The sequence below is a fragment of the Melospiza georgiana genome, chromosome 6 (genome assembly GCF_028018845.1).
Source record: "Melospiza georgiana isolate bMelGeo1 chromosome 6, bMelGeo1.pri, whole genome shotgun sequence".
In the NCBI taxonomy this organism is placed as follows: domain Eukaryota; kingdom Metazoa; phylum Chordata; class Aves; order Passeriformes; family Passerellidae; genus Melospiza; species Melospiza georgiana.
In genome coordinates this window covers 32,853,789-32,877,045 of record NC_080435.1, presented here as the reverse complement: position 1 = coordinate 32,877,045, position 23,257 = coordinate 32,853,789, and the positions used below count along the sequence as shown (strand labels likewise).

Sequence of the window (23,257 nt, the reverse complement as noted above, 5' to 3'; positions counted from 1 at the left end):
TAAGTAAAACTTCCAGACTGTGTTTCTGATTGAAGAGCTCATAACTACAAGTTTTAAGGAGTGTATCCTTGTTTTGACAGGTCATACAGGACCCATGGTTGTTGAAACACTGAAACTTGGTATTGCTATTCTAAATGGTGGAAACACCATAGTGCAACAGGTAATGCATTTCCAACTACTGTGAGTCTTGCTTGCATAAATGAGGCGAGCAATTTTGACAATTTTAGTATCCTGTTGTTTAAGTTAATGCACTTAATTTTAAGCCAAACAGTGAAGAAATGTCAGTGTGTTTTTGGTGCAAGGCAATTATATTATTTTTTTGCCAGTGATTTGCATTTCAAGGAACTAATTCTGGAATTTTTGAATTCTTATAATTTCAGTATCATTAATTATAAGGGCACTTATTACCTTTACTATTTTAGTTTAGTTTATAAATACTATTAATAATTAATTGCTAGTTATTTTTTATTGTATATTGTTAATGTTGTATTTTTTCCCTTCAAAAATATACAATATTTAGAAAATGCTAGACTACCTGAAGGAGAAAAAGGATGCTGGATTTTTTCAAAGCCTCTCTGGCTTGATGCAGTCCTGCAGGTAAAACCATAAGTCGCATTATTACAGGTTCTGTTTTACTCATATTCACTGGCTTACTGCTCAGTTCAGGTGGATGCATTAGATTTAAATTACAGGAGTCACAGGTTGTAGAACTCTTGTGGGAAGTTTTGTGAATCACAGGAACAGCCTGTTAATCTTTTGGAGTATTCTTCCAAGGGAGAAAATAAAGCAAGACTGCACATGCCTTTGAAGACTTAGTTTGAAGAGACAGAAAAATAAAATGTAATGGCTCCTTTACTGATCCTAGATCCCTCAAGGTTTTTGTCTGGTAGGTTGCAAGGATGGAGAAGAGCCACCACTAAGGGAGAGACAGGCCAGTGGAGCTTTACTAAGCTTTCAGTTCCTGCACATTTCTGGCGAGTTGCGTAATCGCTGTCTCTTGTGAATCCTCTGCATATATATCAGCTTTGTTAGAGTTGGCATGTGACCAGTGAGACTCTAGCAGTCCATTCCCTTGATAAAACAGTTCAAATTAGTTGGGGTAAAGGACTCCCATGCATAAGATAGAAAATTTCTGGTGTTTTTGATTACTCTTACAGTAGACAACCTCCATTTTTTCAGCCTTTTAAAAAAGAACCAGAAGCATTCTGAAGGAGTAGACTGGGAATTAGAAGTGGAGGAGCTGTATGAATAGAAGATAAAATGTGGAAAGAATTGTGACCTGTATTGCAGAAATTATTGTTGAATAGTTGCAGCCTAATTAAGTAATATCTGCCTTGTCACTTTTTCATTTATGTAGAACACTTTAGCAGAGATTTGCTCAAACAGGCCCTGCTGTAATATTATTACCAATTGTGTATATCTGTTTTTCAGGATTTCATTAAAAGAGCTATTGATAAAATTACTGGAACAGATAAGAAATTATAAGAAAATAAAATGATGCTTTAAGAAATGCTTTTGGTTTTAATGATGTCACTAGATTGAATATGTGACTGCATTTCTATTTAACTGAACTAAAATTAGATAATGATAGAATTTTATTGGAGGTTTGAATGAAAGTATTCTAACTGGGTGGTGAGAAGAATCATGATTTGCTATTCCATGTGCTGAGCTATGCCAAGTTAACAAAATAAAATTCAGATATCAGTGTCTTTTGACCTTGGAAGAGATGGAACCTCTCAACATTTCTTTCTTGTACATATAGAATCAGGAATTCCATACATTTTCTGAATAATATAACCATGTTGTATTATAATATTGTAATATTCTGTAATAATATATACAGAAACAACATAATAAAAGTCATAGTGACAACTTAGTGGAAAACAGTGTGAGAGAGAAACAACGGCAGTATTCTCCTTTAGTGGTAGGTTTAAATCAACATAAAGAGTAATATTTCAGGCTCTTTTTACACTCCTCATTTGTTTGTACATGACACTGTGAATGTCATTGTCAGGAGTGAAGTTAAGTAAATGGTGAGACATGACCTGAGACTCATTTCTTGTCAGAATTGGACACTGGACCCTTAGTTTCATCCAAAGCTCATTTATTTAATAAGAGTATTAAATAAAATATGAAGCAATGCATGTTGTTGTGGGTCAAGAGTAGTAGTTGAAAGCCTCTAGAAATTTTGTAGAAGAAAATTATTTTCCATTGTTTACTATAGTCCTTTTTCCTGTTTGTGCTGTTGTTTTTCTTTTCTTTAAATATAAGTGTTCTTGACTTGAATGCGTTTGAGAGACAGAATAAAGCAGAAGGCCTGGGAATGGTCACTGAAGAAGGAACTCGTAAGTAGAATGAAATTGATTCCAGTAGTGCTTTAAACATTATTTGTGCTTCCTTCTTTAACTTGAACTGTTGTTTACTGTGGCTTGAGGTTTCTGTTGTTAAACTTACTACAAGTAATTCTAGGCTCTGGGTTCTGAATATGCTTTTTTTTTACACTATCTTTAGCAATAATTTTTAAGAAAAATATTGTAACTTCCAATATTCTTATCTTGTATTCTTGTTATTTTTCTTTGATCCACAGTCATCGTTCGTGAGCGTGGTATGTTTGGGTTTACAGTTTTTGATACTATTGTTGCAAAAGTGTGTTGCAAATACAGAGAGAAATCTCTCATTGCATCTTCTCAGATATCTTTAGGTTTAGCTTTATGGTCTGCAGCAGGTTGTGTGTTTAGCTTGGATAAAGAGTTTGATGCTTACTAAAGAAGTGTCACTCATATTTAAGGCATGATTTTAGTTATGACTAACAATTTACTTATTAGATATATATCCTGTTGCCTTTTTTTTTTTTTTCAAATTAGTGTTCTTTTTTAACCATGGATGCATTGGAGTGCTAAATACTTTGGCTCTGCTTTTTCTGTCTCAGTTTTTCTTTTCATTATTATCAGTCTATTTCTTTTAAATTGCTTTAACGCTTTTAAATACTGATTCTTTTATTAAAATTCCACTTTAAAAGGTTACTGTAGGATTATGTGTTGTGCATAATTAATCATAGCAATTGTCACATAATCATTGTATTTATATATTTTGAAGGTGAAAAAGTCTTGCAGCATGATGAATTTACTCGAGATCTATTTAGATTTTTGCAACTTCTCTGTGAAGGGCATAACAATGGTAAGAGAACTGAATTAATTTTGTAGAAAATGTGTGGTGAGTCTGTTCCTAAACAGAGTGCAATAAGAACCAATGTTTTCCTCTAATGCATTAAGTTTCCTGAGGGGAAACTGGCATGACAACAATTTGAATTGAAGAATTCAATATGATTTTTTAATTCTTAATTTAATTTTGGTATGTAGCATATTACTAGTAAAGCCTGTTCCAAGTCACCGGGATAACAATTGTCCACTTATACATACACTGGGTCTAAAGCTGAATTTCTACAACATAAGCATCTGTATCCAACAAGATATTTAAAAAGAAGGCATTCCCCATGGCAATAGAAAAATAATGTATTTTTTTCCTTTGTATACTAACCAAGCACAAATCACTTCTTATTTCAGATTTTCAAAATTACTTACGTACTCAGATGGGCAACACCACAACGGTGAATATTATCATTAGTACTGTTGACTATCTCTTGCGTCTTCAGGTGAGGAAAAAACAGATGAAAATGGAGTATAACATATTAGCTTTCCTTCACTTCTTTAGATTCACATTTTATTGGAATCAAACATGAAAATTCTCTCTAAGAGATACCTAAAATGAAGAATTTTTAGTTTTTTCGTGTCTTTTTTCCTTTGAAAACAGATGACATTTCAGAATTCTGTGTGGAATCAGATGTTTGGTAATGGTTTTCATTGTTCACTTCTGAAGAAAGTGAAAAATATTATTGTAATGAGAAATAGTTTGACACAGATATGCTAAATTTCATCTGAATTACTGATTAAAGTTTTGGTGATACAAATACAGGCAGTAAATACGGCATAGAGAATTCAAACCTAGAAAATGTAACATTGTTTTTTTCTTAGGAATCCATCAGTGACTTCTATTGGTACTATTCAGGAAAGGATATCATTGATGAATCAGGACAACGTAACTTTTCTAAAGCTTTGGCTGTCACCAAACAAATATTCAATTCTCTTACAGAATATATCCAGGTAAACAGAATGTGTTTCTCAAGATACTAACAGAGAAGTTCCATGCTCACACATCATGATCATGTTCTTTCATCAATTTGTAAATGCTTTGCACATAATTTTTTTAAATTTTGATAAAGTTACATGGAATCACTGGACCAGTGTAAAGTGAGAACTAAAACATTCAAGCATGTATGTATTTAACAGGATACAATTTGGTATTTGTGCACTAGATACCCAGAGATCTTGGAAAACCTTCTCATATAGCTTCATGGATGCCTGAAACTTCTTTTTGATTTGTTTTGGTTTATTTGACATAAATAAAAAATATGTTTTTCTTAATTTTTTTAGGGCCCTTGCATAGGTAATCAACAGAGTCTGGCTCATAGTAGGCTGTGGGATGCAGTTGTTGGCTTTCTTCATGTGTTTGCCAATATGCAAATGAAACTTTCACAGGTATTTTCAACGTTAATTGTCTGTGTACTCACCTTCACTAAAACCAAACTTGACATTTACAGCTCAGTTACACCTTTCTGGTAACAAACGTGGCAGTTTGGTCCCTTTCTCTCTCTTGCCAAAACTGGAGGATCTGTCAGAGCAGAAACACCATTAAAAGCACTGAACATAAGTGGGTCAAGAGAAAAGCTGAGAAAGAGCCAAAGAGGGAGGGAGTGTGATATTTGGTCAACTTATGCAGTTAAAGACAGAGAGCACGGGGACACAGGCACTGTTTATTTCACTGTACAGAGCACAGTCCCACTCCACAGCGTCAGGATTCTGTGTTCTTCTGTGACTTCTGCTTAATGCATCCATGCACTCAAACTCTGCACTGAATGCAACAGTGCAGAGAGTAATTTCCTTTCTTATTCAGTGTCTCTGCTATCCTCTGACTTACAAGATTTCTTCCCACCCTATAGAAATATATCAGAATTTTGAAACTAGTATTTAGGGCCTTAATGTCAAACACAAATCTACATTAGACTTAGCATGTTCTAATCAGTTCTAGTTCTCTTTGAGTGGTAATGCATAATGCCATGAAATATTGCCAGTGAAGTGAAAAAGGATGGATTTCCTCTGAGACAGATACTTTCAGATCTGTGTAGCAACCAATATTTTTTGTTTGTTTCTGCTGTCCCTTACCTGCACTTTGGTACTCCTTAATGCTTTATTAAAGCTTAACTTTATGGTGTTAATACCTCTGCTGCAGTAAGCTGCATGTTGTATTAGACTTCTGATTGCAATCATAATACAATGACAATGAAATGTTGCTGAATAATGTAAATGAAATTTAGCTGATCATCTTTGATACCATTTCTCTCTAAATTTATTAAGTTTTCCATATAAATACAAATTTAAAACAATCTTACAGTCCTTTGTTTTTGTTTTTTAATAGGACTCTGCTCAGATTGAATTGCTTAAGGAGCTGCTAGATCTACTAAAGGATATGGTAGTGATGCTCTTGTCACTGCTTGAAGGTTGGACCTGTTTTGCTTTTTGGTCAAATATGATTATCTCCCTTTCCTATTGTAAAGCACTATTCTCACTTCCTAGTGTAAAGAACAATTATTACATTCATCTTTCTAAACTGCTTTTTAATTGCCTATATTTAATCTTTGGGTAAAAAGACTTTCTTCATATTTGTTTAAGAATTATTCTGGAATATACGTAGTCCTGAAATAGAGGGCTGCTAGAGAAAAGCATGTTGGAAGAAAAAATACTAAGATTTAAGAACATTTTTGTTCTGTTTTCAGCAGAAATATGAAATGTCATTATTTAAAATGTAGCTGTCAAATAACTTTCTATTATAACACACTGCTTAGGTAACGTTGTAAATGGAACTATTGGAAAACAAATGGTGGACACGCTTGTAGAATCATCTAGCAATGTAGAAATGATTTTGAAGTTCTTTGACATGTTCCTGAAGTTAAAAGATCTGACTAATTCAGATGCTTTCAAAGAGTATGATCCAGATGGTAAAGGAATCATTTCCAAGAAGGAATTTCAAAAATCAATGGAGGCTCAAAAGCAATACATACAGTCAGAGATTGATTTCCTGCTGTCCTGTACAGAAGCTGATGAAAATGACATGTTCAATTATGTTGACTTTGTGGAAAGATTCCATGAACCAGCCAAAGACATTGGATTTAATGTAGTAGTATTGCTTACAAACCTTTCAGAGCACATGCCTAATGATCCACGCCTTCAGAGCTTACTTGAGCCTGCAGAAAGTGTTCTTAATTACTTTGAACCATACCTTGGCCGTATTGAAATAATGGGTGGGGCCAAGAAAATAGAAAGAGTTTACTTTGAAATCAGTGAATCCAGTAGAATGCAGTGGGAGAAGCCACAGGTGAAGGAATCTAAAAGACAGTTCATATTTGATGTTGTAAATGAAGGTGGAGAGCAAGAAAAAATGGAACTCTTTGTGAATTTCTGTGAAGACACAATTTTTGAAATGCAGTTAGCATCCCAGATCTCTGAAACAGATTCATCTGAGAGGCCTGAGGAGGAGGAAGAGGCAGAGCCTGCCTATGTAGTGGATATTGGAGATGATGAGGAAGAAGAGAAGTCCCTGGAACCTGCTTCAGCTTTTGCAGTGGCCTGTGTTGCTGTGAAAAAGAACGTTGCCCACTTTTTGAAAATGGTCACTGTGAAGAACCTTAGGAAACAATACAGGAAAGTAAAAAAGATGACAATAAAAGAGATGGTGAAAGTGTTTTTCTCCTTTTTCTGGATCCTATTTGTAGGGACATTCCAAATGTTCTTTTCTATAGTGTGGGGGATATTCCAGATTCTTTGGAGCACTGTATTTGGGGGTGGCCTGGTTGAAGGAGCCAAAAACATAAAAGTTACAAAAATATTAGGGGATATGCCTGATCCAACACAGTTTGGAATCCATGATGATGTTATGGAAGCAGAAAAAGCTGAAGGTGCTGAGCATGGCATAAGAGCTGAACTCGGGGAGTTTGTGAAGAGTGAAAAAGGAGAAGCTGACATAATTGCAGACATTTTTGGCATTCCTACAAAGAAAGAAGGATCAAAACATGGTCATGATGCTGGACTTGGAGATATTGCAGAAATCCTTGGTACTGAGATCCAAACACCTTTGGAAAACACAGTTCATAAGAAAAAAAGATTACAGGTAAATTAAAGAGATTTTTATATTTTTTAAAGATAATATTAATTCCAATAATAATAAATTACTGAATTTTAATAACAGATTTATTTTATATTTAACTGGTTAATATATATTGTCAGTAAGAACTTACTTTATAATCTCTACACATTTGAAAACCAACAGGAAATTTTAGCCCAATGTTTAGATTTCAGTGCAGTAAATTGTTACTGTTCATTTGGACTTTATTCAAAACATAAACTGCTAGCAAATTTCTAGTCAAAGTTTTTGCTTTAAATTATTTATGGTCTTGTTTATTCTGCGTACCCCATTTTTTCATAGTATACTTCAATTACTTTCACAACTTATTATCTCCATAATAATGCCTTATCATTAACATTGTTCTTCTGTATGCTGTACATGCAATAGAGTATCCTGTTTTCCTATTATTTGAAATATATTGGCCTGAATTTATTGTAAGTTTAATGTTTATTGTATAATTATTCTTTACTCTTTTTCTGGTTTACAAACAATACATTTTGTTCCACTCAGCTGGACTAAAGAGAATATTTTTCTGTGTAAAAATAGACAGAACTAAATGTCAAAACCAATTCATTTATCATATTTGGAAGGCACTATGTTTCACTTTACATCTCAGGTCTGTTTCTACGTGTTATTCAAAAACATCTTTTCTCTCATCGTTAACTCACCTTTTTATGATATATTTTCCAGATATCTTCAAGATAAATCTAAACTGTGCAACTTCTTAGTGCATTATTTTCTCTTAATTTGTATGTTTTTCTCCAGATTCTGGTTCTTGCCTAAATGGAACTACATTTTTTGCATTTTTTTTTCATGTGTGTTTATTAAAACATTTTTATATGTGGACTTGAAAATTGCAGTCTATTAAAATCCTGTCTCATTTAGCATAAATATAATGTGGTATTTCAAAATAACTTTTAACACAAGAATCTTGGCAGGTATAAGTAAACACATTAGAATTTTCATCAATAGTTGAAGTAAGTATTTTAACTCAGATCTGAAAAAACCATTTAGAATATGCTTTGCTTTACTTTGATTTATACATTTCTTACAGATGTGTTTTATACTACTGATGAAAATGCTGTGTAATTTTTGCAGATAGTTTAAGTCATTAATGTGAAGTCAGTTTGCAATTTGTCCAGCTTTTACCTTTGATATGTTAGGTAGTGAAACTTACCAAAGCAATGTTTGCACTAATTCTGTATTATAGGAATTGCTATTCGTCTCACATTGTGTATATAAATGCTCACATAATCTAGCTAGAGGAGTGGTTATAAAGACTATGTGGAGCTCAAAGCAGAAATAGCAGCGTAAGAATCAAAAATTCCCTTCAAGAAGTCACTATGTCTTTCTTAGGCATCTGCAATGATAAAATTCACACAAATGGATAGAAATACAAAATCAGGTCTATATACTGGAAAAGTGTACTGATAAGGTCACTGACATTTACCACATAGCCAGAGAAACTCCAAAATAACCTATGGAATCATATATGCTGGAGCCTTTCAGGAGTTTGCTTTTACTGTAAGGCTCTACAGGAATCTCCGAGTTATGTGGGTTCACAAATTAGAAGAGTAGTAGTGACATAACAGTTTGCTGATAAATCTAATTATTGGTAGCAATAAAATCAAGAGCTAACTGTGAAGTTACCTTAAAATAACAGATAAAAATCAGGAAAGTGATCAATACAAGAGGAAAATTATAATTTTATCTGTAAAATGCTTCATTTTGATCTCATTGTTACTGTTCGAGTATGAAATCTTGGGAATATAACTGAGTTGTACAACATTATTACTTCAGTGATGATGTCAGTCAAGCAAACTTAAATTTTGAATTGTTGAGAAAGGAAGAGAGAAAGCCTCCACATTATTATGCTCCATGAATGTTAATTTATCTGTGTCTTGAAGATCAGGTTCCCTCACTTCAAAAAGAGTGTGACAAAACTGGAAAAGATTCAGTGAAGATCAATGAGCTGGTAAAGCTGGATATGGAACAAATCTTGTAAATGGAATTGAGAAAATTAAGGTTTTTCAGCCTGGGAAAGAGAAAATTGAGAGCATATATGGATAAGATGAATAGTGATTTATTCATTCTTCTACCACTCCATCCCTTAGAAGAACCAGGCATCATAAATGATCTCTCAATTATCCTCCACCAGCTAGAGATCTTAGGGGAGATTCTTTGTGAGAGAGTTACACCTCCATTGTTTACTAGGTGAAGTTCCACCTGACGTCCTTGTGTACGTGAGATGCACAAGGGAAGATCAACTTAATAAATTCTTTCCTATATCCTTTTCCCACATACTTGTGGAAGATAGGCATCCAGATGAGTAGTGGCAGAAACTTTAGGTAAGTGTATATATGTGTTAACTGGAAATGTAGGACCAAGAGAAAACTGCTGTCTAAGCACTTCAAGAGAGGATTGAGTAAGGACAGGTTTTTGCAAAAGGGAGCAGAGACAAATTTAGATTTCTTTTTGAGTCAGGGCATGCATCTCTTGGACTTCCATTGAAGCTTAGATACTCAAACTGCATTTGAAATGAGTTTACTTTGATCTTGTAACACCCAGCCTAAAGGTGTGTGACATCCAGGCCCCATCTTCTTTGCTGCAGTCAGCCATCTGTAAAATTCTGCATTGGTTTTTCCTTATCTCAAGGGAAAGCTGTAAACACAACACTTAAGAGGATTGTGTGGTGTGCCAATAAAGGTTTAATGAACCATCAGCCCAGATAAGATAAACAGCTTGAAGAAAACATTGTGTAACTAGAAGTTATTTAAGTATTTGTTTTCAGTTGCATTACTTGATCACAGCTAAGTAATTGAGTTTTGTAATATCTGATAATTACAGAAATGTTTTTCAGATTTTTGATGATAACAGTAATATATTGTTTCTAGTTTCAATCAGTAACTCCACTTTGTGGGTGACCTTAGTATCAGGATATGATCTGGGTGTAGTTACCTTCATCCTCAGCTGGTCACATAATTTGCCTGATCACTGTGTATATTTAAGTTTTTCAGTCAACTGGACTAGTTAGAATATTGATAACATTATACAGAAAAAATTCTACCTTTTTCACTGTTAAAATATAGGCTGAACCCCCTATCTTTAAAAATCAAACAGTAAAAGTGCACAGTGCTATAAAAATATTATTAATTATTTTATTTGTTTCTTAGAAGACAATACCTAAAGTTACCAGAATTTTATCTGAATGGATCCATTTTGACAGTTAAAATACTTTTTCTAGATATCTGAAATTGCAAAAGAAGCTGGAACACAAAGAAAAGCAGAAGCTGAGAAGGCTGAGTAAGTTAATTTTACAAAATTCCTGTTTAACTCCTTGGTGCTTCCTAATGCTAAATAATTTGGCCAAAATAACACAAGAAATGCTCAGTATTCAAAGAACTTTATGTACACTTTGTCTCATCAGTATTTTGAAAACATACTAAGGGGTACATCCTAAGTATTTTGCAAATATACTAAAAGATGGCAGACCATGTCACTAGGCAACACAATGGCAATCTGATTTTTGTGGCCCTTGACAATTATGCATGTATAGATCTGTGGCCATTGTCTCTTTAAAAATTCCCATAACTTCCTTTAAAAATGAGCACCAGTGTTAAAAACCTCTGCAACTTATTATGCTTTCTGCTTTCCCTACTACCCACTACAATTTTCATGGAAGTTTTATTGGATCATTAAAACACAAGATTTAACTAACCCAACTATTTTTATTTATTGCTGTTTTATCAGATCTTGACAGCAGATACATTCCTTTGTCCAGTCATCCTATATATGACTGCTAAATAATATTTAAAATACTCACCTTGCTTTAGCAGCATGCTACTTTTAAGGAGCATCCTGTCTGCCTGGAGCTGCAGCCATATTGTAGTAAAAGATTAAAATATTTTGCACAGACAAACAAAAGGTGTCCAAGAGATTCTAAGAGATTCAAAATCTATACATAATTATATTTTTTTTTCCATTTTGCTTCATGTTTAAATATTTACCTCAGAGTCATTTATCTTTCTCCTATCTGCCTAAGTTAATTTTTTAAATATCTCATAAAGGTCTATACTTTAAGACTTTCATATTGATACCTCAACATCATGTCATACATATGGAAGCCCAGGTTTTGAAGTTTTTTTGTTAGTAACTAAATTCTTCTAAAGCTACATATAGTACAAAAACTAAATTTTAAGGCCAAAATTTATGAACTCAAATTCATTTGAAATTAATGCATTTACATTTGGCTAGATATTTTTGATTAGTTAACCTTTCTTCTAGTATGGAAGATGGCGAGAAACAAGATAAAGCAAAGGAAGTACAATCTGAGCAGCTAGAAGAGGGAAAAACGAAGAAAAAGAAGAGAAGGCATGGACAAAAAATTGAGAAACCAGAGGCTGTTATGGCTAACTTCTTCAAAGCTCTGGAAATTTATCAGACAAAAATGCTTGTAAGTTTGTCTTAAATTCTTTAATAATTGAATTTTCTTTATAGAACCTTTTTTTGATAATTAGGAGAGAAATGTCATCAAGGAAAATTGGGTATCAGTGTTCAGATGATTGGCTGTAGTCAGTCTGTTGTGATTTTATAATACTTTTTAGAGTTATACAATTGAGTATTTCTGTGTGTAGTTTGTAACAGACAGATTAAGCTCCTGAGCTCCTTTTTAGGAGCTCCCTATTTTCCATAATCTAACTTCTAGAGTCTTTCACTCTACTTTGTATTTTTCTTTGTTTTAAAACCACGAAATGTTGAGTTCTCTGAAAACTCTCAAGCAGGTTTTTTGCAGTATTCTAACATATCTTTCCACACTTTCTGTTTCAGACTCTCTGACTTATAATTCTAAGGCCATTATTTAAATTCCATTTATCATGAAAGAGGGGAATAGGCTGCCAGGAAATGCTCTTGCTCATTGTAAATGATCTATGAAAGAAACACAATTATGTATTTGTGGTTTTAAAAATCTTGCTATCTGTTTTTCTTCTTTTGATATTACTCATGGGCTACCTTTAATTACTTTTTATTTTTTACTTTCAGCATTACTTGGCAAGAAATTTTTACAACTTAAGGTTTCTTGCTCTATTTGTTGCATTTGCCATCAATTTTATTCTTCTGTTTTACAAGGTAAGATAACATTATTCTTTAAATATTTTTGTTAGTACCAGAAGATACAATAATTTAATGTTTGTACTACTCTGTTTTTATTTTATTCAGGCTGAATGAAAAGAGATTTATTTAATTTCTCCTTTGTAGTTGAATTTCTAGGCACTTTTCCATTTAATCACATAAGTCTGTTGTTGTTTGGACTGTTGATCTTGTTCTGTGAAAATTGAAATCGACTAAAACAATTCAAATGTCAAAACTGTTGAAATATTTTTCTTTAATTTGTTCTCAAGATATTAAGAGACTTCAGTTAATCTGATTATTCTCAGTTACTTCTTTTTTTTATAGTAGGCTACAGCTCTTTTTGTCTAGCTCACTGATGAAGAAGGCTATACATTCACAGTTTATACTTAATCTTAGAGGTTCACCTGAATATAAAGTTGTTTCAGGTTCTGGTGTGTAACACCAGATGATACAAAGTAGAACATCCTCAGCAGCCTGTTCTTTTTCTTTAATTTCCAATTAAAGAAATTTCTTTAATGAATCCTATTTTGTAATGAATCTTCACAGCCTTGAAATGAAACAGGTTAGAATTCAATAAAGAGAATTCCCATTCATAAAAGCCTCATTTTTTCCCCCTTTCCACACTGAAGTCTGGAATAAGAGCTCTGATTTATCCATATCCTGCAATCTGGACCTTTTGATTTTCCCCTTCTAGATATAGAATGAAAGTTGTAATGAGCTGATGAACCTTGTGTTTTCCAATATTACATATTCTATTACATATTCTGTTACTTAAACCAAAAACTTCAACAACAAAAGCAGCTGGCTGAACATTCAGTCTAGAAATAACTGAGTGCTGTTCTCAAATACCTTGAAATGCAGCTCCTATAACACAGTTACATTCTCAGAGGCAGGGCAGGTAAAGATGTACAGAGCTCTTGGAAACTGGGCAGAATGCACATTCCAGGAGAAAGATGTCATGGCTGTTTAGGGCTTTCTGCTTGTCTCTTTCTTTCTTTCTTTCCCACAGGGTTAGAGAAGATGGACTTCAAATATACATGTAGAATTCTGCTTTTGTCTTTTCTCCCCATTCTCTTCTGCTTTTCTTTGAGTCTGGTGGGTGACGACCCACTCTGTGGAAGAGCAAGGACAAAAGTTCACGTCTGTCAGTGCAAGTTCATCTGTCATACATAAGAAAGGGTCAGTGGGAGTCAAACAGGACTGAACAGGACTTTAGCTTTCAGACAAAGCTGTCCAAAAAGCACCCATAGGGATTTCATTTTAAAGGGCAGGTTTTCAAAGTTATTGGAAGAATTTAGGGCAGTATGTCAGCTGATGAAATGCTGTATATAATTTGTAAGCTCTAAACTGAGTCATGAAATGAAAAGTTATGGACAGTGTGTACACTGTTGATTATATGAAAATTATATTAAAATTTTGCTTCTTTTTAGACTCGAGCCATCAGGAACTATATAGATTACATAAAAAACCCTGAATTCAGTCATAATAGATAACCCTTTCATTCCTTGCTTCTTCCAAGAAATAGTTTTTGCATAACTTTTTCATATGTTTTAGTTTTGCTATGGCATTGTTAGAGGGATTTGTAAACTGCCTGTATTTTCTTTCTCCAGATTTTCTTTTCAGTGACATGACGTGGAGACTTATGCTGTGCAAATGAAGAATGTTTAAAGCTAATGATCTATCATCTTCTTTGAGCAGGCTTTGAAAACATCATTTGTCACTAAAGGAAAAACTTTTAAGTTTATTTTTCAACAAATTCAACATGCTTGAATTTTTCTCAGGTGACAGAAGAGCCACTTGATGAAGTAGAGGAAGACTCTAATCTCTGGAACTCCTTTGCTGAAGAGGAAGAAGAGGAGGGCATGGTGTTTTTTGTTTTGGAAGAAAGTACTGGCTACATGGCACCTGCTCTCAGAGCACTAGCAGTTATTCATACAGTCATCTCCTTTGTCTGTGTGATTGGATATTACTGCCTAAAGGCAAGTTCTAAATCTTACTGCTAATCTGTTTGTTAAACACTGGCTATGTCCCAAGATGGTTGGTAGTGCTAATACTGAAATAGCATTTGTACCTAGCTGTTTACAAATTCTCACTGCTCAATAAGCAGATGTTTTCCTCCTGTATTCTGGCCAGCAGAAATGGAGCTAAATTTCTTCCTAGCAGTGTGAGTGTGTTTTGGATTTGTGGTTAAAATGGTGCAGGTAACACAGCCACATTTGGTTATTGCTGGACAGTGTTTGCACAGTGTGAGGGCTCTGGCTTTGCTTTACCCACTCTGTGCATCCCTCAGCAGATATGTTGGGAGGGGTCACAGCCAGCACAGCTGAGCCAATCAACCAGAGGGGTATTCCATGGCATGCAACACCATGCTCAGCAATAAAAAGCTGTGTGTGGGGAGGGCTGGGGCTTGACTGCCAAGGTGGCCATTGCTCAGAGGCTGCCTAGGCATTGATCTGCCTAGTGTGGGAGATTCTAGTGTCATGTTTGGTCTCACATCTTTGTGTTACAAAGAACCAAAAATACATAAACCATTACAAAAATGGCCACCACCACTTTCACAGGTCCCTCTGGTTGTATTCAAGAGAGAAAAGGAGGTGGCTAGAAAGCTGGAATTTGATGGACTATACATAACTGAACAACCAACTGAGGATGATATTAAAGGACAATGGGATCGCCTTGTTATCAATACTCCGTAAGTAAAACTGGACTCTGTGTAAACTGCTTATAATATTATAGCTCATTAGCCACTGATCTAGAACCTTTCCTGTCCACCTGTCACTTAGTTCATCTAAAAGAAATGCATTTAGCCCCTTATATTAGATGCTACAGTAGTAGACTCTAATGTGAAATCCACTATTATCTGTTTATTTAATAAATACTATGATAACACATATATTCCACTTCCTTCTCATTTTCTAGGGTTTGCAAGGATTAGGTATTTTACCTCAAAATGTCTCTCCAAGACATTTCACATATTAGTCTCTGTTGAGAAACTTTTAAAAAGATAACTTCCATCCTTTCCAGTGATTATTTCATTTGTACAGTGCACATATTCTACTCCCTTTCTTTCCCATTCTTTGGTAAAAAATTTGTACATGACAAGAGGAGTAAATCTAGTGAAAAATAGCATTCCTAGAATTTGAGTAGGTCTGACAGGAATATCTGTCAAGTTGTGGCATTAGCAAATACTGTAGTGGTTGTATACTGGTTCTAAGAGTCTCGGTAAGCTGCAGCAGTTTGTAGGAGTGGCACAGACAAACACAGCAAGTCAGCTCTCTTCCCACAGAAAAAATGCAGGCTGCTTTTCAGAATGTACTGGTAGGTTTAGATTAGCTATTAGGAAGAAGTTCTTTACTATAACAGTGAGGCTTTTAAACGGGTTGCTCAGAGAAGTTGTGGATGCCCCAGCCCTGGAAGTGTTCCAGGCCAGGCTGGATGGGGCTTGGAGCAACCTGCTCTGGTGGAAGGTGGCCCCGCCCCTGGGAGGGAGTTGGAACTAGGTGATCTTTAAGGTCCCTTCCTTCCATCCATGCTTCCATGATTAGGATTTCTAAAATACTGGAAATTCTTGAATGCTTTTTTTTCCTACACCTAAGTATTAAGAATTTTTCCTAATTTCATTCAGCAATATGGACTAGCCCATATTATTAAAGTTACAACCAAAGCTAATTGGAAAACTGGAGAGCTTGCTTATTTTCCAACCAGTTTGTATCACTATTGATAGCAACCCATCCAGATACCCATTAAATGAATCTTCAGCAAACAGAAGAAAGAATTAATAAAATACACTATCAACTTACTGCTAATGACATGCCGTACAGTCTGTTCTCAGCATGTTGCACTGTCTACTGAGGTTAAACAAAAGATTAAGACTAATTTAAGCAGGCTAATCCTTCCCTCTAATGTTAACTGAGTCTCAAGGTTTAGTACAAGTACTGTACAACCAGAATAACCACTGCTGGAGGGTACCCAGTGTTCTGTATAAACTGAAATGTGCTTTCTATAATGGGAAAAAAAGTAATTAAAAGTACGAAAGATGTACCCTGACAAATTATTGGAGTTTCTTGTAAGAGATAGACACAAGCTGGCTACACTATGACATATTTTGCTTAAAAGCCTGACAAATCAAGCAAAAAAATAATACAGAGCATTGGAGTAGAATATACCATGCATTTGAGTTACTAGAAGCATTTGCCTTTATTTGGATTAATTTAATTCAGAATTCTAATTCAGAAAGGGAGAAGTTGGAGCATAGTCATTGGGAAGTTTGCCTCACATCCCAGCAGAACACTGTTGTGGAATCTCATTTTTCTTGTGCTAGCATTGACTTTATATTACCAATACTGTCCTTTAGTTTAAGTAGTTATTTTTCTCTTTTGCATTCCTGCATATTTTCTCAATTCAGTGTTATTTCCAGGAAATAATGAGAGAAAAATCTTAAATTTTGTAGTGTTTCCTGCTAACTGGCATTCCTCAAAATGGGTATAACATGGGTATAAATGGGTAAGATCATTAGAATGAGTTCCAGGATATTGCTATATATATATATATTTGCTATATATTGGCAAATGATCTTGAATTTTCTTGGCAAGTTTGAGATTTTTATATATTCTGTTGGCAAACTGTTGACTGGTTCTCAAGTGTTCAACCTCTGTTTGAAATGTAATCCAATAAACTAAAAAATTATTTATCATATAAGATTCTCCTATTTTTCTCTGAAATCTGGTTTGATTTTTATGGCTAGGGGTGATAAAGTATTTATTTAGTAGATGAATTATATTACAGTGACTAACCTGCTACTAAGGAATTGTTAAGCTTATCAGGTGATAGTATTTAGCCTGCTAACCTTTTGTAGCCAGTCATATTTGTGAATGGGAAAAACAAAGAGGGTTTGGAGGGGCAAGATAATATTGCAGTAAATTATGATTAATAACAGCTGTTGTCCCCATGAAAAAAAATCAGTCTCCTAATTTGAAGTGCAGTGAGTGAAAAAAATTTGCAATGATCAGACATGTGGCATTTTCTCTTTTTTTCATTGTTTTGTTTCCTTTCCCCTAACAAATTAAATAATTTGAAATATTTTCGCCTTATCTATGTAGGTCCTTCCCTAACAATTACTGGGACAAATTTGTGAAACGGAAGGTAGGCTTTTTATATTTCTATTATGCTTTCCAGAGCAATAAACTACTATTTGGTCAATTTGGATCTCCATATGCTTCTGTACACATAAATACAGAAATAACAGAGAACTGGAATTTGTTTTATGGAAGTTGTTGTGTTAAATATCTCAGTGAAAAGGCAGCTGTGGTGTAGGTGGGAGGAAGGAGGAAGACAGAAGGCTGTAGTTTCCTTCCTAGACTCAGACATTTGAAATAACTTTGTCCTGTCAATCAGCCAGCAGGTCTAATTTGCAATCATTGTCATCTTTAGGATACAAAGCCCTCTCATTGCCCTAAAAAAAGAAAAACATGCCAGCTTAAATGACAGAAAATTATACATAAGCTTTCAGATAATAGCCTTTAATGCTTCTATTTTTCTTTTTTATGCTCCCCGGGTTTCATGGGAGCTCTTACTGTTCTAGTAGTGTTATTTGTGAAGGACTTTGTTTTTAATTCCTGAAAACTACTGGTCTAGAGTTAGGTGAATGTCACTGAGGAGTTTCTGTGATCAAAACCTTCTGTTTTTCCCCTTCTAGGTTATTAATAAGTATGGAGATTTATATGGAGCAGAGCGCATTGCAGAACTTCTGGGTTTGGACAAGAGTGCCCTTGATTTTAGTCCATTGGAAGAGAGTGAACCAGAAGAGGCATCACTGGTGTCATGGTACGATTTCTAAATTTCACAGACAAATTATGTGTTGGAATAATTTCATCATCAAAGATAAAAATGGATTTAATTTTGAAACTGTTGTGATGTTTTCCTCAAGATGGACAATTCGAATAAATGAGTCTTCCTAGTGTGGAAGTAAAATAAAACAGTTTTTTGTTTGTTTCAAAATACAGTTGTGTTATAAAAGTAAGGAAAAAAATCAGTGAGTTTATGCTGACTGATATAGTTGGTCACTCTTTCATTTTAAACAATAATTAATGCAGCATTTTTAAGGTCTTATAACAAAGTTTATAAACCAGTGGACTGAAAAACTGGTAATACCTAGATAACAGGTGTCTAGTACAGATTCAGAGACGTTTTCCTACTTAGTCAGTAAGTCAAGATGAGAGCTTGAAATTGTCCCAGTCCCAAGTGATTTATGCTCCTGCGGGAGTTGGTTTTCTTAATGTGTAAGATGCACAACAGAGATTTCCCTTTGCATGCCATCCAATGGCTCATAAAACATTTAGAATATTGCAGAAGGTATTACCTTTTCTCTTGGTTATTCTGGGAATATTTTACACTAAATAGAACCTCCTCAATTTAAGCAATCTGTCTTCCACATTTCACTACTTTTGGCATAACTCTGGAATATAGGAGTATCATTCTTCCTAAAATTGTTACATCAGTTTTGTTGGATTAGAAACTCTTTATTGTGCTCAGAATTAATAAATACTCTGAAAAAATGAAGTACCTGGATCACTCAAAAAATGAACAATCTATATCACCACCTTCAGCAAAAAAACCTGAAGTGCCACGACTAATGTATGTTTATAAATAGAGAAGTCAATATTTATTTTTGACATTTATGCTTTTCACAAATTGTTTATTTCTTAGGCTAAGCTCCATTGATACCAAGTACCACATTTGGAAGCTCGGAGTTGTTTTCACTGATAATGTGAGTATGTTAGCCTAGATGAATATGCTTTGATTTACTCTAAACATGTATGTCCTCCACCATCTGCTTTTATTTTCAACAAACATACACAAATAATATTGCATTACACAGCCATTTTAAAATATTTTTTTCTGTCTTGTGATTAGAATAAAGGATGTTTTACTCAGAATTATATAGGCACATTATAGATGGTTAAAACTGCTATTATAGTACTTTATTTATTAAATTAATGGTCTTAAAGGTAGTTCAATACTTATGTTACTTGCCCACATCAGTGACAGATTTCTTTCGTTCAGCCTCAAGGAGTAACCCTGGGGAGCATTCTCATTCCATTGAAGAATCTACACACACCTCTGGGGGTGCTAGAAATCCCTGCCATTAAAAAGTGGGACTGAGATTTTACAACATAAAGTGATTGTATGGAATTCACATGTTCCCAGGCTAGTCATGTTAGCTCAACAGAGCACCATTCATCTTAAAATAAGTTATTAGTACCACCAATCATTGGTTGCTCTATCAGGAAACACCTGCCTTCCACATCCCTGCCAGTGCCAGTAGCTGTCAGGATACACAGGTTTTTCACATCCTTGTGATGTCTGTTTTTGGGGTTGGTGAGTCAGGTCTCAGCTGGTCTCAGCATTTTTCAACAGCAAAAGCAGGGTGACCTCCCACTCCATCACTGGTAATTTTCAAAAGCTGGGTGAAGTTTCAGCTGTTTAATCCCCATGTAGGCAAAGCATCCTACAACAACTTGAATGACTTAAAACTCTATTTTCTGGATCTAATAATGCACATCAGCACCTGTTAACCCTCTGCCACTTTTCACTTTCTCTGCAGTCATTCTTATACTTAGCTTGGTACACTACTATGTCTATCCTTGGGCACTACAACAACTTCTTCTTTGCTGCTCATCTGCTGGATATTGCTATGGGTTTTAAGACATTGCGAACTATTTTGTCTTCAGTCACTCACAATGGCAAACAGGTAGGTGCTACATTAAAAGGTTTGAAAATAAATGCACTTTGTAAAAGTACTGGAAAAATCTTGTTGTAAAGGAAATATTGGAATGCAATTCATTTATATCATGGTAGGATTGATCATATCTTCTGCAGCACACTTAATGTATACTAAACCCTATGGAATTATAACAATGTAAACCCACCAAGTGATGACAGATAAAGTGTTGTACGCAATAGAAAACACACAATTTTGGAAAAATATAAGAATATTAGTTACTTCCTAACCACTTTGTTCTGTATCCTCAATGATGAGGTGATTGGTGATAGATATTAAGAGTACACAATCCCTCCTTAGCTACAGCAGTAATATTGATTTGGGCACTGAGATTTCAATACCTGGCTAATAAGAATGTGCTTAAAGGTGTGGGCATTCTGTAGTGTGGAATATGCTTCTATGGCCTTTTGTCATGCAAAAATCAGGTTAATAAAGTGTAATTCTAAAACTAATTGTTAAAATTTCTGCAGGGAATCATGTACTGATCTCCAAAGAACCCATGTTCCTAGCTAGAATAACAACAAAAAGCAAGATTTACAGTTACTTTTAAACTCACATTTAAGAAATCTAAATTCCCCAAAATATAATTTCAAACATATACATTCTATTTCTTCTCAAATGCAGTAACATACATTCTAAGCCTACACCTATGCCCTGCTAGATTTGTCAAAACATTTTATAGCACATGATGTTTTGGAAGAGGCATAAAAATATACCCACACACGGTGATGATGTGTTATCATCACACAAACAAATGAAATCTCTGATTTTATACTATTTATTTTACTTCAAGAAGACCAAGTCCATATTAGTTTTAATGATTGTAATGACTTATGTATCTTCCTTATGAATTGCTTTAAAAATGTCATCGACAAAACTGAGCATAATTGACAAAACTGTTTTAACTCAAGACTGTGGCTTTTACATTCTTAAATAGCAATGAATAATTTTTCTAATCTTGGTGCTTTTTTGGCAAGTAAATATGAACACTGAAAGACAGCTGCAGATTTCTGCATTGAAATGTTCACTTTGGGAGCATGCTGACAGGTCTGCAGATAGTGATAACTGATCAGCTTGTCCTTCAATACTCTTATGTTTCTTTCAAAGAGTAAATACTGGTTGTTGCATTTTTTAAAATGTGTAACTTTGAGTAAACTCTCTAGAGCTGCATCTTCTAACACCAACTTCAACAGACAATATAATCTGGTCTCATTAATTGCTAAACTTTTTCCCCTAATGATTTTATTTGCTTACCGGCAGGAACTGAAAATTACTTACTCTCATCTAAAAAAATTTCTCTCCATTTTAGCAATGGCTTTGCTAAACAGCTTTGGAAGAGAATATACTCCTTATAAGTCCTAAGAAGTCCTAGTTGAAATGTTCAAATTATCTAAAGGTTTTTTATTTTTATTATTTAATTTTTATTGTATATCCAGTGTTTTAAGTTACTATAACTAAATTTTTAAACTAAAGAGTGTAAAAAATTGCTCTGATGATACACACGTAACTTCTATCATTAATTTCCCTATTGGGAAAGGTACAATATAACTAATTTTCAAAATGTGAGGCAGTGCACCAAGCAGGCATGTCTCTTCTGTCAAAATGATATTGAAACTGATTTTCATGTCATGTCCCCACACACAGCTTGTGCTCACTGTGGGACTCCTGGCCGTGGTAGTGTACCTGTACACTGTGGTGGCCTTCAACTTCTTCCGCAAATTCTACAACAAAAGTGAAGATGAAGATGAACCAGACATGAAATGTGACGACATGATGACGGTAACTAAAACATCACCATGTGCCCCAAATATCATCCTGAATTTTCAAATGTATACTTTAGACAGAGCCATGAGTAAGGAGGGATGTGTTTGTCGTTAAATCTATTGGGTTATTCTTCTTGATACATATTATTTTGGAAATACAAATAGTCTTGAAATTCCCTCTGTGTTCTCCAGTGGCCTAAACTCAACAGCAGATGACACATAGCAAGGTATTCTGATTTTTTTTCCTAAATACTGTGGTTTATGATGTGCCACAATGCTTTTGCAGCTGAGGACGGCAAACTCTCAAAGTAAAAAAGGAATTTCTGGACAAACTAGTCAGAGCTTCAAAAAGAAGCTATGCTGTCACAACAAAGAAGCCCTATTTGTTCCCAATATTTGCAAGTGTGCAAGCTCTTCCTGTCCTTATTTAGATTATATGAATTATGGGATATTAATAGCACCAGTTGTAAAACTATATTACATTTTAAAACACACTATTAAGTGAGGTAAATAAATTCTAAGCTACATTTTAAAGTATTATTAAAGTAGCACTAGCATCTTTTGTTATCAGTAAAATTGCATTATAAAAATGGATGCAGAGCTCTGTTTAATGTTTGCTAATGCCAGGTTTTATACTCATTATATACACCCTGATATCTAATGTGACTCCAAAAAACTGGCTGTGGTTAGAGATTGATATTGGTTTTAACCCACACTGTGTGGCTGAAGGTGGTTTAAAAGACTCTGTAGGAACATCCGTAGTTTATCACTCTGACAGAAGAGTCCATTCAAAAATACTTACAGAGCTTAAATATACACATTATTAAAGTTTTTTTAAATTAAGATTTATATATTTAAAAATATGACAATACTTTTGTAAAGTGATTTCTTCTGCATTGAAAGGTCATTTCACAGATCAGAACTAATTTACAATATAATAAATCTAGTATTGCAAAATTAATTTATATAGAAACCTACAAACAGCTAGATCTACTTGTGGATATCCCCCTATTCATTTTATGGCAATATTTTCCACATTGCTAAACTTCACTGCAAGACTTTAAAAGATGTCTTCTTCTTACTCAGAGCAAGACAGAACCTTAGAAATCAATATAAGGAATAGGATATGGTTGAATACAGTTACAAATACAAGAAAAATAACCCCAAAATAGTCTCAGTCTGAAATAAGACCCAGTGAGGGAGGAGCAGGTAACAGCTGATGCTAACTCCCCCTCTTAGTAAGTGTACCTGAAGGTGGTATCACATTACTTAAGACAGTAACAGATTT

General features: G+C 34.4%; 1 protein-coding gene across 1 annotated transcript in view; it reads left to right on the top strand.

The window, feature by feature from the left end:
* RYR3 (ryanodine receptor 3) overlaps nt 1-23,257 on the top strand; it is a 198,456-nt gene that overhangs the window by 170,198 nt on the left and 5,001 nt on the right. Inside the window, exons 80-99 of the mRNA XM_058025703.1 lie at nt 81-160; nt 521-597; nt 2,272-2,345; nt 2,588-2,605; nt 3,097-3,177; nt 3,564-3,652; nt 4,032-4,160; nt 4,491-4,595; nt 5,533-5,614; nt 5,960-7,281; nt 10,541-10,599; nt 11,581-11,749; nt 12,337-12,423; nt 14,208-14,405; nt 14,988-15,118; nt 17,526-17,568; nt 18,122-18,249; nt 19,132-19,192; nt 20,030-20,176; nt 21,851-21,985. Coding sequence (XP_057881686.1) covers nt 81-160; nt 521-597; nt 2,272-2,345; nt 2,588-2,605; nt 3,097-3,177; nt 3,564-3,652; nt 4,032-4,160; nt 4,491-4,595; nt 5,533-5,614; nt 5,960-7,281; nt 10,541-10,599; nt 11,581-11,749; nt 12,337-12,423; nt 14,208-14,405; nt 14,988-15,118; nt 17,526-17,568; nt 18,122-18,249; nt 19,132-19,192; nt 20,030-20,176; nt 21,851-21,985 — 3,215 coding nt within the window. The remainder of the gene's footprint in view (nt 1-80; nt 161-520; nt 598-2,271; nt 2,346-2,587; nt 2,606-3,096; nt 3,178-3,563; nt 3,653-4,031; nt 4,161-4,490; nt 4,596-5,532; nt 5,615-5,959; nt 7,282-10,540; nt 10,600-11,580; nt 11,750-12,336; nt 12,424-14,207; nt 14,406-14,987; nt 15,119-17,525; nt 17,569-18,121; nt 18,250-19,131; nt 19,193-20,029; nt 20,177-21,850; nt 21,986-23,257) is intronic.